This window comes from Musca domestica, unplaced genomic scaffold (assembly GCF_030504385.1).
Source record: "Musca domestica strain aabys unplaced genomic scaffold, Musca_domestica.polishedcontigs.V.1.1 148, whole genome shotgun sequence".
NCBI classification, from domain to species: domain Eukaryota; kingdom Metazoa; phylum Arthropoda; class Insecta; order Diptera; family Muscidae; genus Musca; species Musca domestica.
The window spans coordinates 138,844-155,101 of NW_026712204.1; the positions used below are offsets into that span (position 1 = coordinate 138,844).

The window sequence follows — 16,258 nt, forward strand, 5'->3', positions numbered from 1 at the left end:
ACTGTCCTTGAAAATAGTCCCTAAAATTATTTAAACATTTTACTGTCCTTGAAAATAGTCCCTAAAATTATTTAAACATTTTCTCGTCCTTGAAAATAGTCCCTAATATTATTTTAAAAAATCGACGTCCTTGTAAATGTTTCCTAAAATAATTTTAAAAAATCCATGTCCTTGTAAATGGTTCCTAAAATAATTTTAAAAAATCCACGTTCTTGCAAATGGTTCTTAAAATAATGTTAAAAAATCCACGTCCTTATATGGGGTCCCTAAAATTATTAAAAAAAAACATGTCCATATATGGGGTCCCTAAAATTGTTTTAAAAAATCCACGTCCTTGTAAATGGTCCCTAAAATAATTTTAAAAAAATCCACGTCCTTGTAAATGGTCCTTAAAATAATTTAAAAAATTCCACGTTCTTGTAAATGGTCCTTAAAATAATTTAAAAAATTCCACGTTCTTGTAGCTAACTCCCAAAATTATTTAAAAAATTCCACGTCCTTGTAAATGGTCCCTAAAATAATTTTAAAAAATCCACGTCCTTGTAAATCGTTCCTAAAATAATTTTAAAAAAAATTCACATCCTTGTAAATGGTTCCTAAAATAATTTTAAAAAAATGCACATCCTTGTAAATGGTTCCAAAAATTATTTTTAAAAATCCATGTCCTCGTAAATGGTTCCTAAAATAATTTAAAAAAAAAAATCCACGTCCTTGTAAATGGTTCCTAAACTAATTAAAAAATCCACGTCCTTGTAAATAGTTCCTAAAATAATTGTAAAAAATCCACGTCCTTGTAAATGTTTCTAAAATAATTTTAAAAAATCCACGTCCTTGTTAATGGTCCTCAAAATTATTTTAAAAAATCCACGCCCTTGTAAATGTTTACTAAAATAATTTTAAAAAATCCACGTCCTTGTTAATGGTCCTCAAAATTATTTAAAAAATTGCACGTCCTTGTAAATGGCCCCTAAAATTATTTAAAAAATCCACGTCCTTGTAAATGGTCCTTAAAACAATTTAAAAAAAATCCAAGTCCTTGTAAATGGTCGTTAAAATAATTTAAAAAAATCCACGTCCTCGTGGTCCTTAAAATAATTTAAAAAAATCCACGTCCTTGTAAAATGTTCCTAAAATAATAAAAAAATCCATGTCCTTGTAAATGGTCCCTAAAATAATTTTAAAAAATCCACGTTCCTAAAAAAATGGTTCCTAAAATAATTTTAAAAAATCTACGTCCTTGGAAATGGTCCCTAAAATAATTTAAAAAATCCACGTCCTTGTAAACGACCCATAAAATTATTTAATTTATCCACGTCACAATTATTAAAAACGTTATTCAACAAATTTATTTGTCACCCTCAAAGTATGCTTTATATATTTTTAAATTTCCCCAATCATTCTCATTATCCAGAAAAACAGCCACCAGCCCAAAAAACAAAACTCCAAAAAACAACCAACCAACATCTTTACCTGCAATCACCCCCCATGTCAACCACACATCAGCATCGTTCCCAGTGCCCACTGCTGCTTAGCTAAATTGCCAAAGCCAAGAATGCCCAGCGATCAGTTGAATGAGAAACGCGAGAGTGAATGGAAGTGCAAAAGGTGGCAAAAAACAAAGCTTTGTAAAACCCATTTTAAATTGGGATGATTTGAAGTGCGTGTGTTTTGAAAATACCACAAGAAAAAAGTATTACAAAATCAATATTGAAATTGTGAAATATTTAGAAATGATTTATGATTTCCATGCGAAAAATGTTTGAAACTTTAGCCACAATTTCTGTTTCATTACCAAAACTTTAATAATGGAGTAGTGGCTTTTGGTTTTTTTCGCTTTTTCGTCAAATCAAACCAGTTTGTGTGGAAAAAAGCGCGTGCTGTTGTTGTTGTTGTTGATCTGTTTGCTGGCGTTGAGGAAGAAGTTTTGTTTACCCCAAAAGAAGCAAAAAACAAAACACGAAATATTTCAAGTGCCTCTGCAAAGAGCTGTATTTCCGTTTGAGTGTGAGAGGGAGAGAGAGAGTGCGCCTAAGCCAAGAAGAGAGTTAAGGAATTCCATTTGAAATTTTTAAAGTTTTGTTTTGATTTGTAGCTTCTATTTTAGAGAGAGAGAGAGAGCGGCAGAGAGAGGGTTCGTAATCATGTGTTGTGAAAAAAACATAAACAAAAGAATATAATTTAACGGTTTAATTTTACGATAAAACTCACAAAAAATATTTATCTTTATTTGCTAACAGCACGTGTATGTGTGTAAATTGACAGAGAGAGAGAGAGAGAGTGTGTGTGACAACTCAAAAAGACTAAGACAACAAACTTGATTTGATTTTCGGCACTGACTGATAAGAAAAGCAAAACAAAAGACTTAAGCAGCAAACTTGATCATTGACGGCGGCGGCGGCTCGCAAACAAAAGACTGAAGACACAAGCATCACGGAAGAGTAGAAAAAAATATACCTTTGCTTGTACATTCCGCTACGCTGTTATAACTTCTTGTTGCATCGCAACCACATTAACCGCAACAAATTATTATGGGTACACGTGTACCACCGCCCTGTCCCACCCCCGGCTGTGATGGTCAATTCATGGCCGGCCTACCTCAACTCATTGATGATTTGCAACGTTTATCCGAAGATCAAGATAGTGCCGATGTGGTCTTCATATGCGGCCGCGAAGAGGAACGCATCTATGCACATCGCATCATAATGATGGCACGGTAAGTTGGTAAATGAGGTGTTTAATTAGCTGAGAAATATTTAACTGTGGGAAGTAATTAAAAGGGGAGGATAATCAAAGGGGAATTAAAAAAACAAGGGAGGGTAGGAGGACGTGGATTTTCATTTCTAAAATTATTTTAGGGACTATCCACAAGGACGTGGATTTTTTTAAAATAATTTTAAGGACTATCTAAGGACTACATATAAGGACGTGAAATTATTAAAGTTATTTTAGGGACTATCTACAAAGACGTGGATTTTTTAAAATAATTTTAAAGACTATATAAGGATGTAGATTTTTTAAAATTATTTTTAAGGCCATATACAAGGACGTGAAATTATTAAAATTATTTTAGGGGCTATCTACAAAGACTTGGATTTTTTTAAATTATTTTTAAGGCCATATACAAGAACGTGGATTTTTTAAAATTATTTTAGGAACGATTCACAAGGACGTGGATTTTCTAAAATAATTTTAAGGACTATATACAAGGACATGGATTTTCTAAAATTATTTTTAAGGCCATATACAAGGACGTGGATTTTTTAAAAATATTTTTAGGACTATCTACAAGGACGTAGATTTTTTAAAATTATTTTTAGGACAATTTACAAGGACGTGGATTTTTTAAAATTATTTTTAGGACAATTTACAAGGACTTGGATTTTTTAAAATTATTTTTAGGACAATTTACAAGGACGTGGATTTTTTAAAATCATTTTAAGGACTATATACAAGGACGTGGATTTTTTAAAATCATTTTAAGGACTATCTACAAGGACGTGGATTTTTTAAAATCATTTTAAGGACTATATACAAGGACGTGGATTTTTTAAAATCATTTTAAGTATTATATACAAGGACGTGGATTTTTAGAAATCATTTTAAGTATTATATACAAGGACGTGGATTTTTTAAAATTATTTTAGGAGCCATCTACAAGGACTTTGATTTTATAAAATTATTTTAGGGGCCATCTACAAGGACTTTAATTTTTTAAAATTATTTTAAAGGCCATATACAAGGACGTGGATTTTTTAAAATTATTTTAATCACCATCTTCAAGGACGTGGATTTTCTAAAATTATTTTAATCACCATCTGCAAGGACGTGGATTTTTTTTAAATTATTTTAATCACCATCTACAAGGACGTGGATTTTTTTTAAATAATTTTAGGGAATATCTACAAGGGGTCCTCTGCGAAAGTTCGATTTTTTATTAATTTTAGGGAATATCTACAAGGGGTCTTCTGGGAAAGTTCGATTTTTTTATTAATTTTAGGGAATATCTAGAAGGGGTCTTCTGGGAAAGTTCGATTTTTTTATTAATTTTAGGGAATATCTACAAGGGGTCTTCTGGGAAAGTTCGATTTTTTTATTAATTTTAGTAACCTCGTCATAAAGCATAAATTTTGAATTAATTTTTTTTAATGTTTTAAGTAATATTCTCTGTCTTCTAGAAGAACGTGGTATTTTTAAAATAAGTTTAGGGGTCCTTTAAAGGAATATTGAATTTATCCAATCATTTTAGGGGTCTTCTGGAAGAACATGGAATTTTTCAAAAAAAAAAAAAGAACTTGGAATTTCCTCTAGAAAAAGTTAGAGTTTTTAGGGGTCTTCTAGGAAAACGTGGAATTTCTAAAATAATTATAGGATGGTACTTTAGGAGAACTTGTTGTTTATACCCTCAGTCATATGACCACAGAGAGTATGTATCATTTGATACGTTCAAAAAGTGCCTCATCGGAATAATGGTTTTGGACCCTAAGTCATTTTGGACCAAATACGTGTCAGGAGGTTCGTAGTTGAACAAAGGGAGTCTGTCTGACGGTCTGACTGGCTAGTGCACACGATAACTCTCGAGAGGGGTATGCGATTTGTTCCAAACTTGGTACATCCTAATGTTATTATAAAACTTAGATCGAGTTCTGAGATGGGCAACATCGGTCCACTCCTTCTGGTACCTCTCCCTCTATTTATATCAGTGCTAGATTAGGTGCGAAAATTGACAATATCTAACTACTCCATAAAGTATCTAACCCACAAAGGATCAAAATTTTGAGTAATTATAATTTAAATAAAATGTGAAATAATAGTCCGATTGTCTCAAATATTTCTATGAACTCTACATCTGGTATGAAAATAGAGTAGAAACGACCACTCTTTCTGATACCTCCCCCACAATTGGTCAAAATTTTAAATATTCATGACGGCCCTAAAACGTGAAATGACCATCCGATTATTTTCAAACTCAGCACATCTCGATATTTATATGAACACCAAACCTAGTATGAATATGGTAGATATCGGCCCACCCCCTCTGGTACTTCCCCCACAAAGAAGTCAAAATTTTAAATAATCAAAACGTTAATAAAATGGGAAATAAGCTTTCGATTTTCTTCAATCTTCACACATCGCTATATTATATTAAACGCAACATCTGAAACAAAGATGGTACATATCGGCCGACCTCTTCTGGTACTTCCCCCACAAAGGGGTCAAAATTTTGAATAACAAACACGCTCATAAAATACGAAATAAGCTTCCGTTTTTCTTTAAATTTCACACATCGCTATATTTTTATTGACACAAGCTGTGGTATGAAGATGGTAGATTTCAGCCCACTCCTTCCGGTACCTTCCCCACAAAGTTGTCAAAATTTGGAATAACCAAAACGTTAATAATATGCGAAATAAGCTTCCGATTCTGTTCAAATTTTACAGATCTGAATATTTCGATTAACTTTAGATCTGGTATGAAGAACGGATAGAATGGACCACTCCTTCTGGTACCTCCCCCACAAAGGGGTCAATATTTTGAATAATTATAACCCTCATAAAATCTGAAAGAAGAGTCCGATTGCCTTTAAATTGGGTATATCGCAATATTTTCATTAATACAAGACTTAGTGTAAATGTGGGTTACATCAGTTCACTCATTCTGGTACCTCCCCCATAAAGGGGTCAAAATTTTGAATAATCAAAACGCTCATAAAAGATGAAATATGCTTCCGATTATCTTCAAATTTCGCACATCGCAATATTTTTACTAACACAACATGTGGTGTGAATACGGGATATGCCGGAGTACTCCATCGAGGACCTCCCCCACAAAGGGTCAAAATTTTGAAATAATTATAACCCATATAAAACTTGAAGTAAGCTTCCGATTTTCTTCAAATTTCACGTATTACAATATTTTTATTAACTCAATATCTGGCTTGAAGATGATAGATATCGGCCCACACCTTCTGGTACCTCCCCCACAAAGGGGTCAAAATTTTGAATAATTATAAACCCTTATAAAAGCTGAAATTAACTTCCGATTCTCTTGAAATTTCACACATCCCAATACATTTATTTACACAAGATTTGATGTGAAGTTGGCAGATATCGGACAACCCCTTCTGGTACCTCCCCCACAAAGGGGTCAAAATTTTGAATAAACAAAACGCTCATAAAATGGGAAGTAAGCTTCCGAATCTCTTCAAATCTCATACATCGCAATATTTTTGTTAGCACAAGATTTAGGGTGAATATGACGGATATTGGCCCACAACTTCTGGTACCTCCCCCACAAACGGGTCAAAATTTTAAATAATCAAAACGCTCATAAAAGATGAAATATGCTTCCGATTATCTTCAAATTTCACACATAGCAATATTTTTATTAACACAAGATCTGGTTTGAAGTTTATAGATATCGGTCTACCCCCTCAGGTACCTCCCCCACAAAGGGTCACAATTTTTAATACTTATATCTCAGCGATTTTCTTCAAACTTGGTGTATTTACATATTTCTCTTTTTTTTCCAAATATCTCCCTTATATTCCTATCCCCCAGGGACTGTGTCATGCAAACAGGTCATAGCCAAGACCATAAAAATTTATTTTTTTCTTGGCCCCTCAAAAAAATTGTTGCTCTGGTTTGCATGTTGCAACTGCGAAATATATTTTTGGTCATTTAAGTCATGTGAGCCAAGTATGGGTATGATGTTGGACCATTACACACACTACCGATGTTGTTGTTTTTGTTATTATTTGTTGAAATGTGCCACAAACCCATTAAAAGGTTACTCTGGCATATTTCTCTTGACGCTGCTTATCGCCGTTTTGGTGGTGGTGTTGGTCATTAGAGTTGTTACGATTGCTGTTGGCCAAAAAAAACAACAAAAATGGAATCATTCAATGTTGCACATAACGAGCAACATGCCAGCCAATGAATGTTGTTAGTGAAACCATTTTAATTGTGGCAATTGTTTGTTGCACGTTATGTCTCCGGCTGTGTGTGTGTGTTTGTGTGTGTTATGGACTATCGTCATAGCATTTTTCTGGCACTTGCAGTGGCTCATTTAATCGGCTACCTTTGCGAAATTATATAAATGATTTAATTTCTTTTGGCATTTTTTCCAACCATCCACCCAACCACTATACCCCCCGCGGTTTCTGCCATTTGCTTTACGGTTCATGCTTCAAATGGTCGTTTGGTGGGGGGGTGGGGGGATTTTGTTGTAATGTGTTGTGTTTTTTCTCATTCCTGGGCAATGTTGGTGTTGTTGTTGTTGCCGGCACACTATAGGTGTTCCGCATTGATTTACAAAACAGCGTTTTCATTAACACAGGTGGAGCTAAATTCGACTCCCGCCGCATTAAAAACGTTTTGTAATTTCCTCCATGGGTAATTAAGTTTATTTTATGCGGATTTCGGGGGTATGGGAAAGCGATATTCATATCATGAATATATATGTTTTAATTGAATTAAACAAGTATTTAAAATAATAACAATTTATTTCGGATTGATTACAGGCTGCTGATGAGGCGATAAAATGTTAATGTTTAATAGCAATGTAAACAACATAATTAAGGGGGGGTATATACAGGACAATATATGACTACTACTGTGCAGGACAAGAAACTATACTTCAATACTTAAATTATTTTAAAAATAGAACAAAAATTAATCAGGCTTCAATTTTTTTATAAAAAAAAATATTCCAAGCGTTTTAGATGATTTCTAAATTTTGTATTAAAATATAAACTTCTTTGGATTGGGAAATTATTTTAAAATATCTACAAACTTATAAAGGGATCCTGAAATAATTAAAAACTTTTGAACTGAAATTTTTGTCTTTAAAGAAGTTTCCAACAAATTTTTCAAACTAACCACGTAAACCATTTATTTCCCCATTATTTTTCACTGCCACTTATTTTATTTTCAGCTGCAAAAGTTTCAAGAACAACAAACGCGGTGAACTCTGTCGCATACCCGGCTGTACTGTACTGCCAGCAACGCCCGGTTCCCCCACGTCGGTACGCCTGCCGCATGTCCACCCAGAGGTATTTCGTCAATTTATACTCTATGTCTATACGGCAAAGGTAAGAAGCTACCAACTAAATATCCCTAAAATACAATTAAAAATCCGAAAATTTCCCCCCACAGATTCTACTGCAAGACTCACGTGTCTTTGAAATGATGACATTGGCCCAGGACATGGGCTGCTGTGAACTACGTTCAGCCTGTGAGGATCATGTCATTGCCACGCTGTCGGTGGACAATGCTTGTACATTTTTGACAGCTGTTATGGAGATTCATGAAAAAGCGGGTGAGTCGAAGAATTTTTTAACCAAAAATTAAAGAATCTTTCAAAATATTCCAAAAAATTTTGATTACACAGCGCCATCTATGTAATGTAACATAAAATATACGTTTTCGTAATGTATCATTCACAATAATTGCTTAGCAAAGATACACACATTTGTGAATGACTAACATAATGAACACAGCTTTAGCCGTATTACCAAACACTGAACACACTCTACACCATAAACATTAAGGATGTTCAGTTGGTACGATATATTTATGTTATTTTATATTCGGCAAGCCACAACGTTTGAGATAATGGAATATAACATCCAAGAAACGAGAAAATTATATTCCGAGACAATACTAACACATTTCTAATAATTTTTAGTCATAATTACACACAACCTTGAAAAAATACGAGAAATAGGCTATAAATGCCTTTAATTTTAATTGGTATCACAGGGAAAAATTAAGAAGGTGAAGTCGTTTAAAAAAATAATATCCATCTCTGCATTTTCTTTAATTGTCACCGAATAACATAAATGTTTCCTTCTCTGATTTGTGTATATACAATGGATTTATAAATATACATTTTGACAATGAGATGTTGTCAAACGAATAATTTTGAAAAAAAAAATATTGTAAACATTTGATAACATGGCTTTACATTCTTGATTCTACCATTCCGTTTATAACTCCTCGAAATAAGCATTTTAGACCCCAAAGTACATATATTTTTGATCAGCATAAGATTCTATATCGATTTACCCATGTCCATCCGTCTGTATGTCTGTCTGTCTGTGGAGATCACTCTCGTTTTCGAACGGAATAATGTATGTTGACAGATTGTTGTTCAGTTTGTGTTCCCTGTATCTAGGACAGATCCTTGCAAAGAACTGTCCATATACATTCAGGTCTATGAATAGTCCCCATATAACTATACCCCTGATATTCGATATTTTGTTGATTTATGTCACATTTTTCACCGGAATTGTATCAAATTTGGTATTTGAAGTTCGTAATGGATACTATTTCCAATTATAAAAAATTTTCTGTGCAGATCCACATCTTCGATCCCATACGAAGGTATCTACCTATACTCGCTATTTTTATGATGTTAGCTAAAATGTTCAACAGAATTGTCTCAAACTTTTTGTTAGGAATTCGTAATAGGCATCGCCCTCATTGACAGAGATTGAGGTTCGCGTTTTCTCATAGCCCCACACAACTGTAACACCTGAAATTGGGTATTTAAATGATTTCTGTCACATTTTCACCTGAATTCTTTAAAATTCGGTATTTGGAGTTCGTAATGGGTACTACCTCCTATGACGGAAAATTGTGTATACAAATCCACTTTTTTTGTATAGGTCCTATATAAAACGTTATCTTCCACTATTTGGTATTTTGGTGATTTCAGCTGCATTTTTCAACAGAATTATCTCAAACTCGGTGCTTGGAATTTGTAATAGGCACCTTCTCTAGCAGATAAATGACTCCACGTTGTCGTATAGCCTCATATAACGGTGAATCTTGATATTAGGGAATTTTTAAATTATGGCGGCAACGGAATTTTTACATTTTGCTCGTTTCGTGCAATGGTTGAGGATTTTAAAAGTTCGGTCCGGCCGAGCTTATCTGCTTTTCTACTTTTTTTTAATAAAAATTATTTTCATACCTTAAATATTTGCGTATAGTGAATGACATATTTTACAAAAATAATCAAATATTTCTTATTTTCGGCGTTCATTGGGACGAAAAAAACAATTATTTCATCCATATCGTGAAAATATAAGAATGGAAGTTTTATATCTTGATTTCAAGGAAATTTTCTCAGCGCTGTACGTTGTTGTGTAGTCCTCGTACCTGTAGTATAGTTTTATGACAAATAATTTTGTAGAATATTTCGATTTTCTTTACTATTCCATTAAAAAGGGAGTTTTTAGTCGCATTTAAAAAAAAACAACAGTTATTTTAGGGTTAAAATTGTCCACCGAAATTCTCCTCTTATTATTATCTGCAATATTGCCGATGACACTATACACCTAAAATGCACTGATTCCGAGGAATCTTAATCCGAAACTGTCGAAAAGTCTAGAATAATAGGGAAATTGCCCCCTTTTTTATTTTTCGGTGAAATCTTTCAGAACGCCGATACACGTGTCTTCTCTATTTAGCTCTATTTTCATTATCTCCCGCCCGTATTTATTTTTTGTGTTGCACAGTGTAATGAACAATGAATGAAATTCATAGTTTTACTAAGAAATATAATTCGAGCTGCTTTCTCATACATTTCCAAGGCATAATTGGTTAAAATCTTTAATTTGCAATGAATGTTTCCGATAAAATAATAATTGATTCTTATTTTGAAAAAATCCTGTTTTTTACTTATAAAAATAAATGCAAATAACTAATAAATATGTTATGTTATATGGCAATCCTTCATATATATTAGTCAATAAAAATGTTGCAATCACCCAATTTTTGTACTTGTCAAAAGTTTTTTGTATTTTTTTTTTTTTGCTTCTTTTTTATCTTTGTCTATAAGATAAACATTTTTTCCGATACAAGAACCATTTTCTAGTAAATAGTAAAAATAATAATAAAAGAAGTTGATTTTTATATATTTTGGAACGGTAGTATGAAACATTTACAATAAATTAATCGAAAACCTAAATGTGAATAATGCAAACATGGCATTATGATTTGACATTGTTATAAGGCTATGTGAACCACCCTGGAAACTACTTATCGCCGCCGTCATTGCATGTCATATGAACACAACGCCGTTGTCATTTTACTGTCGCCTACGTCATATTCCTTAAGACGCCGGGCTAAGAAACGTTTACCAAACAAAAATTAATAAAATCATAAGAAATTCTTGATATTCCGCTGAAAAGGTCTGCAAAACAACTGCCAAAATGTCCTTCAAAGGCAACACCAAAGTACAAAAGGTGATGGTACAGCCCATCAATTTGATTTTTCGTTATTTACAAAATCGTTCCCGCGTCCAAGTGTGGCTGTATGAAAACGTCAATTTGCGCATAGAGGGACACATCGTGGGATTCGATGAATACATGAATCTGGTGTTGGACGATGCCGAGGAAGTTTGGGTGAAGACGAGGACGCGTAAAAACCTCGGACGCATTATGCTGAAAGGGGATAATATAACGCTAATTCAAAATGTTAGCCCGTCCAAAGATTGAGGTTAAGTCAGTGCTGGAAAAATAAACAAACCAAGGGGGAAATGTAGCGTCAGGAAGACAATAACAAAAGCGCTAATCTATGAAGTCAACTGTCTCCAAAGGCCTTGGCGTTTATTCACTTTCTCTCCCGTACACTAGTATAAGTTGTATAATTTATATAAACAAATTAATAATCATTTTTGTCTCCTTTAAGATTCCCATGTTTCCTTATGATTTTCCATGTTTTTCCCTCTAGATACTATAAAGACTTAATGCAAAACAAATGCTCTGCAGATTTTGCGTTTTTGTAACAAATACAAAATCATTGTAAAGGGTCTGTATTGGAAGCATTTATACCTCAAATTTTACAAGACAAAAGAGAATGCAAAAACAATAAACTTGAATTTTAAATGGAATGTCATTAAAGAGAGTATTTGATTTTCATTGCAGAATTGGGTCTAATGTGTGGTTCAAGAATACAGACTGCAGCTATACTTATAACCCGCAAAATATGGATTATTAGAGGAATAGTGAGTTTGAGGGCCCTGTTCGAATGTATTGAAATTGTCTCTTTAATAGGCCAATAGTCGAAGGGAAAAATTCCAATAAAAACGTATTTGAAATAAATTCCTTTATAAAATTATAACTTAATGTTATAAGCTTAAAAACTATACCCCATATCGATAAACTTATACTATTTTTATGCCTAACTAGAGAAATGTAGAATTGCTAGTAAATTTCTGGCAAAAATTGAAGGGACATGAATCAAGTTGGGAGGTTAGCGTGTTAGAGCATATTTTGTTAATTACTTCGATGGTTTTAATTAGCGTATTTTTGGGATGGATGGGAATCACGTTTTTGTATTGATCATTAAAAAGCTTTCAACAGCAAACAATTTGAATGGCTTGTGGTTTTGCAATAATCTGGATGACAGGCTCAAATTGGCAGGCCGACCTGACCAACTCTGTCGTTTGAAATGCTTAAGAATATTGATTTCAAACGTGAATACAAATCAATTTAAAATTACCTTACGTGTGGACCCGAAATGTCTAACCGAGTGGATTGATGCTAGGATAGGTAAGAATAGTTCTTCTTCACATACTTCGGGCTTGACCAAATTCAATTTAGTTACTTGCTAATACTACCTCGGTTTTGGTACATTTAAATATCTTAAAATTCCCTTTCATTTCCACTTTTTGATCCCAATCTTCATCATACCTAGTTGAGGGTATTAGCTTTTACTTTGGATGATTTTCCACAAACCTTTTCAGAAGAAAAATAAACTTCCTTATTAATAATGTCCTGGCTTTCACTATTGTTAGCCTTATGAAGGTTTTACCTTTAAAAAATAGAAAAATATAAAATCACCTTCATTTCGCCTGGAACTGCAACTGGGACCTTCAAACCTCCAAAAATTGTTTGTAGATTAAGTTTCGTGACGACCGATTGCTTTTAAATTTGATTGGAAATTGTATGAAATTTTCAAAATATCCACAATTAAAAATGACGTATAAAATAATTTAAATAAATAGCTTGTGATGGGCCTTTTGACACTTGATATCCTGAAGTGCGTACTCCGATAGATCTATGAGGTGTGTACGTGTACGATTCACATTAATCGTGGGGGTTTCTAATTGAATTTGTTGAAATACAAATCAATAGATAATATTTTCTTTACTTATTGGGAGATATTTCTTAACGCCTTAAAGTATGCTTTGAATATTTACTTCAATTAGAAGGGATGCTTGCAGTAACTAACCAAGTTGTTGACTGAAACAAATCGGATAAATTATGTTTATTTAGATTAAAAATTGTACAAAACGCCTAAATGGAACTCGTGGCAAACGAAATATGGAGTTGCGTATATCCGAATATCCTTTATATTCATTTATATTGCAATTGTTTATAAAGCATTACAAAATATAATATATTATAAAGTATTAAATATAAAGTGAAGGCCAGTGAGTTATCATTAGCGATCTGATTTGTATGTGAGTAGGTTAGTTTCCAATAACGGAATGTTTGTTATAAGCGTTTCTACATTTAAAAATTTAATTTGAATTTATTTTAATGACTGTTTTTATTTTCAGGTGCAAAATGTGCTGCCTCATTTATGGAACGTTGCATTATCTATATTGGAGAAAATGCCAGGGAGTGTGTCAAGACAAATGCCTTTCTTAACCTCAAAAAGGAAGCCCTAATCAAACTAATATCTTCAGATTATGTGAGAAGAAAAAAACATCTACCATTTATGTGGAAATAATAATTACTTTCCATATTTTCAGTTCTGTTTGGAAGAAGAAGACGTCTGGCGTTGTGTTTTGGCTTGGGCCAAAAATCAGGCTGGCGTTACCCAGCCATCTCACACCCATTGGACGGAGGAGGAACGTGCGCGGGTATGTCAACACTTACAAGGTGTCATTTGTCATGTTCGTCTGCTGCTCATCGATAGTCAAGTATTCGCTGAAGAGGTGGAACCAACAGGTGCTGTACCCATGGAACTCTCGCTGGAACGTTACCGGTATGCGGCATTGCAAAATTCAAATAAAACTGGAACATATTCAGGTGGAGGGGGAGGTGGTGGTGTCAGTAGTAATGGTGGAGGTAGTGCCTTTAATAGTTTGACGGGAAGTGGCATCAATTTTTCCGGGTCCAAAAGTGAGACAGATAAGAGGTTACAGCCTCGTCTCATGGTTAATATGTTTCCTGGTTCACAGATATTGAGGAATGAAAAACTGCATTTGCAAAGTGTTTTGAATAATTGGTGAGTATAGTTTTGGAAAAGTTGAGAAGGAATTAAAATTTAGAAAATAAAATTTGTTTATTTTCAGGTATGGTGCTCCCAAACAATCCTGGCGTCTGTTATATCGTGCCTCTACCCATGGCTTCAATTCGAATGCCTTTCATCGTTACTGTGATGGTGCTGCTCCTTGTATGGTAATATGTTTGGTATGTTTAGAATGAATTCCAAAAAAAGGAGTTTGTTTTTAATTTTTTTTTAATCTTAGGGTTCCCATGGTGAAATAAGTGGTGGTTTCACCGATGTTGCCTGGGCCAAAACCTCACGCAAGGGTGTTTACATCCATTCGGAGAGGGCATTTTTGTTTGCCCTTAATCCTGGGGGCTCTGAACAGCCATTGAAGTTTGATATTGTCAAGAAACCCTATGCCATATGTTATCATCCGGAGTAAGTCTTGGATTTTTAAGGAAATTGTGACAAAAATTGTGATTTTCAATTTGTTTGTAGTTGCGGCCCCATTTTCGGAGCTGGTGCTGACTTGTTAATATCTAACAATTGCAACAGTAACAAGGATTCCTATTCTAATTTACCACATTCCTATGATGGTCCCAATGCTTCCTATGAAACGTTGTTTGGTGATTATAATTTTTCAATTGCCGATTATGAGGTTTTTACCACGGCATAGCAATGAAAAGAAGAAGAGAAATAAAAGGAATTGAGGAAAATGTTGAGTTTTAATTTATTTATGGAGCCTGGAAAATGGTTTTTATAAAGAAGAAGAAATGAAGACCAGTGAATTTCGGGAAGTGTTAAGAGACGAGACCACAAAGTCTATTATAGGCGGGCTGAAGGGCAAGGGAGTCTAAAAAATAGCTGAAGGGCCAATGAGTCCATTAAAGACGATTTAACGGGCTGGTCAGTCCATCAAAGACAAGCTGACGGACCCTGAGGCTATAATAGACTACATTAAGATCCCGTGGTTCCTTGAGAGATGAACTGAAGGCCTGTGAGGTTATAATAGACGAGCTGAGGAGCCAGTGCGCCAAAAGATGATCTGAAGGACCTGTGGGTCCTTGATGAACGAGCCTAAGGGCCAATGACTCTTTCATAGACAAGCTGAAGGTCCTAAGTCTTTCACAGACGAGATAAAGCGAGAGTGAGGTTGTGATAGACAATCTAATAGGCCTATGGGCGAGCTGAAGGGCTCGTGAATCTATCATAGGTGAGTTGACAGATCACTGAGTATATCATAGATGAGCTGACGGGTCAGTGAGTCTATCATAGATAAGCTGACAGGTCAGTGAGTCTATCATAGATGAGCTGACCGGCCAGTGAGTCTTTCATAGATGAGCTGACCGGCCAGTGAGTCTTTCATAGATGAGCTGACCGGCCAGTGAGTATTTCATAGATGAGCTGACGGGCCAGTGAGTCTTTCATAGATGAGCTGACGGGCCAGTGAGTCGTTCATAGATGAGCTGACGGGCCAGTGAGTCTTTCATAGACGAGTTGACAGGCCAGGGAGTCTTTCATAGACGAGTTGACAGGCCAGGGAGTCTTTCATAGACGAGTTGACAGGCCAGGGAGTCTTTCATAGACGAGTTGACAGGCCAGGGAGTCTGATGCAGACAAGCTGAAGGGCCAGTGAATCTTTCATAGACGAGCTGAGGGGCCAGTGAATCTTTCAAAGACGAGCTGACGGGCCAGTGAGTCTGTCATAGACGAGCTGACGGGCCAGTGAGTCTTTCATAGACGAGCCGAAGGGCCAGTGAATCTTTCATAGACGAGCTGAGGGGCCAGTGAATCTTTCAAAGACGAGCTGACGGGCCAGTGAGTCTGTCATAGACGAGCTGACGGGCCAGTGAGTCTGTCATAGACGAGTTGACGGGCCAGTGAGTCTGTCGGGCCAGTGAGTATTTCACGACGGTCTGACTTGCCAGTCTTCGTAGAGCTTTCGTAGACAAGCTGACGGGCCAGTGAGTCTCTGATAGACGAGCTCACGGGCCATTTAGTCTCTGATAGACGAACTCACGGGCCAG

At 35.0% G+C, this 16,258-nt stretch overlaps 2 protein-coding genes across 2 annotated transcripts; both read left to right on the forward strand.

The window, feature by feature from the left end:
• The first annotated feature begins 1,539 nt into the window (after positions 1-1,539).
• LOC131801196 (uncharacterized) lies at positions 1,540-14,917 on the forward strand. Its single transcript, XM_059119428.1, has 8 exons — positions 1,540-2,713; positions 7,933-8,089; positions 8,154-8,316; positions 13,573-13,706; positions 13,768-14,246; positions 14,314-14,431; positions 14,491-14,669; positions 14,730-14,917. Exons 1-8 carry the CDS (start codon positions 2,529-2,531, stop codon positions 14,905-14,907), a joined length of 1,593 nt encoding a protein of 530 aa, XP_058975411.1. The 5' UTR covers positions 1,540-2,528; the 3' UTR covers positions 14,908-14,917.
• On the forward strand, positions 11,114-11,898 carry LOC101889044 (probable small nuclear ribonucleoprotein E). Its single transcript, XM_005176650.4, has one exon. The coding sequence runs from the start codon at positions 11,219-11,221 to the stop codon at positions 11,501-11,503; it is 285 nt and encodes a 94-aa protein (XP_005176707.1). The 5' UTR covers positions 11,114-11,218; the 3' UTR covers positions 11,504-11,898.
• Positions 14,918-16,258: the final 1,341 nt, after the last annotated feature.

Coding starts and splice junctions, on each gene's coding strand:
- LOC101889044 (XM_005176650.4), top strand. CDS start 11,219: ATGTCCTTCAAAGGCAACACCAAAGTACAAAAGGTGATGGTACAGCCC.
- LOC131801196 (XM_059119428.1), top strand. CDS start 2,529: ATGGGTACACGTGTACCACCGCCCTGTCCCACCCCCGGCTGTGATGGT. Junction 2,714..7,932: donor CGCATCATAATGATGGCACG/GTAAGTTGGTAA, acceptor TTTTATTTTCAG/CTGCAAAAGTTTCAAGAACA. Junction 14,670..14,729: donor GCCATATGTTATCATCCGGA/GTAAGTCTTGGA, acceptor ATTTGTTTGTAG/TTGCGGCCCCATTTTCGGAG.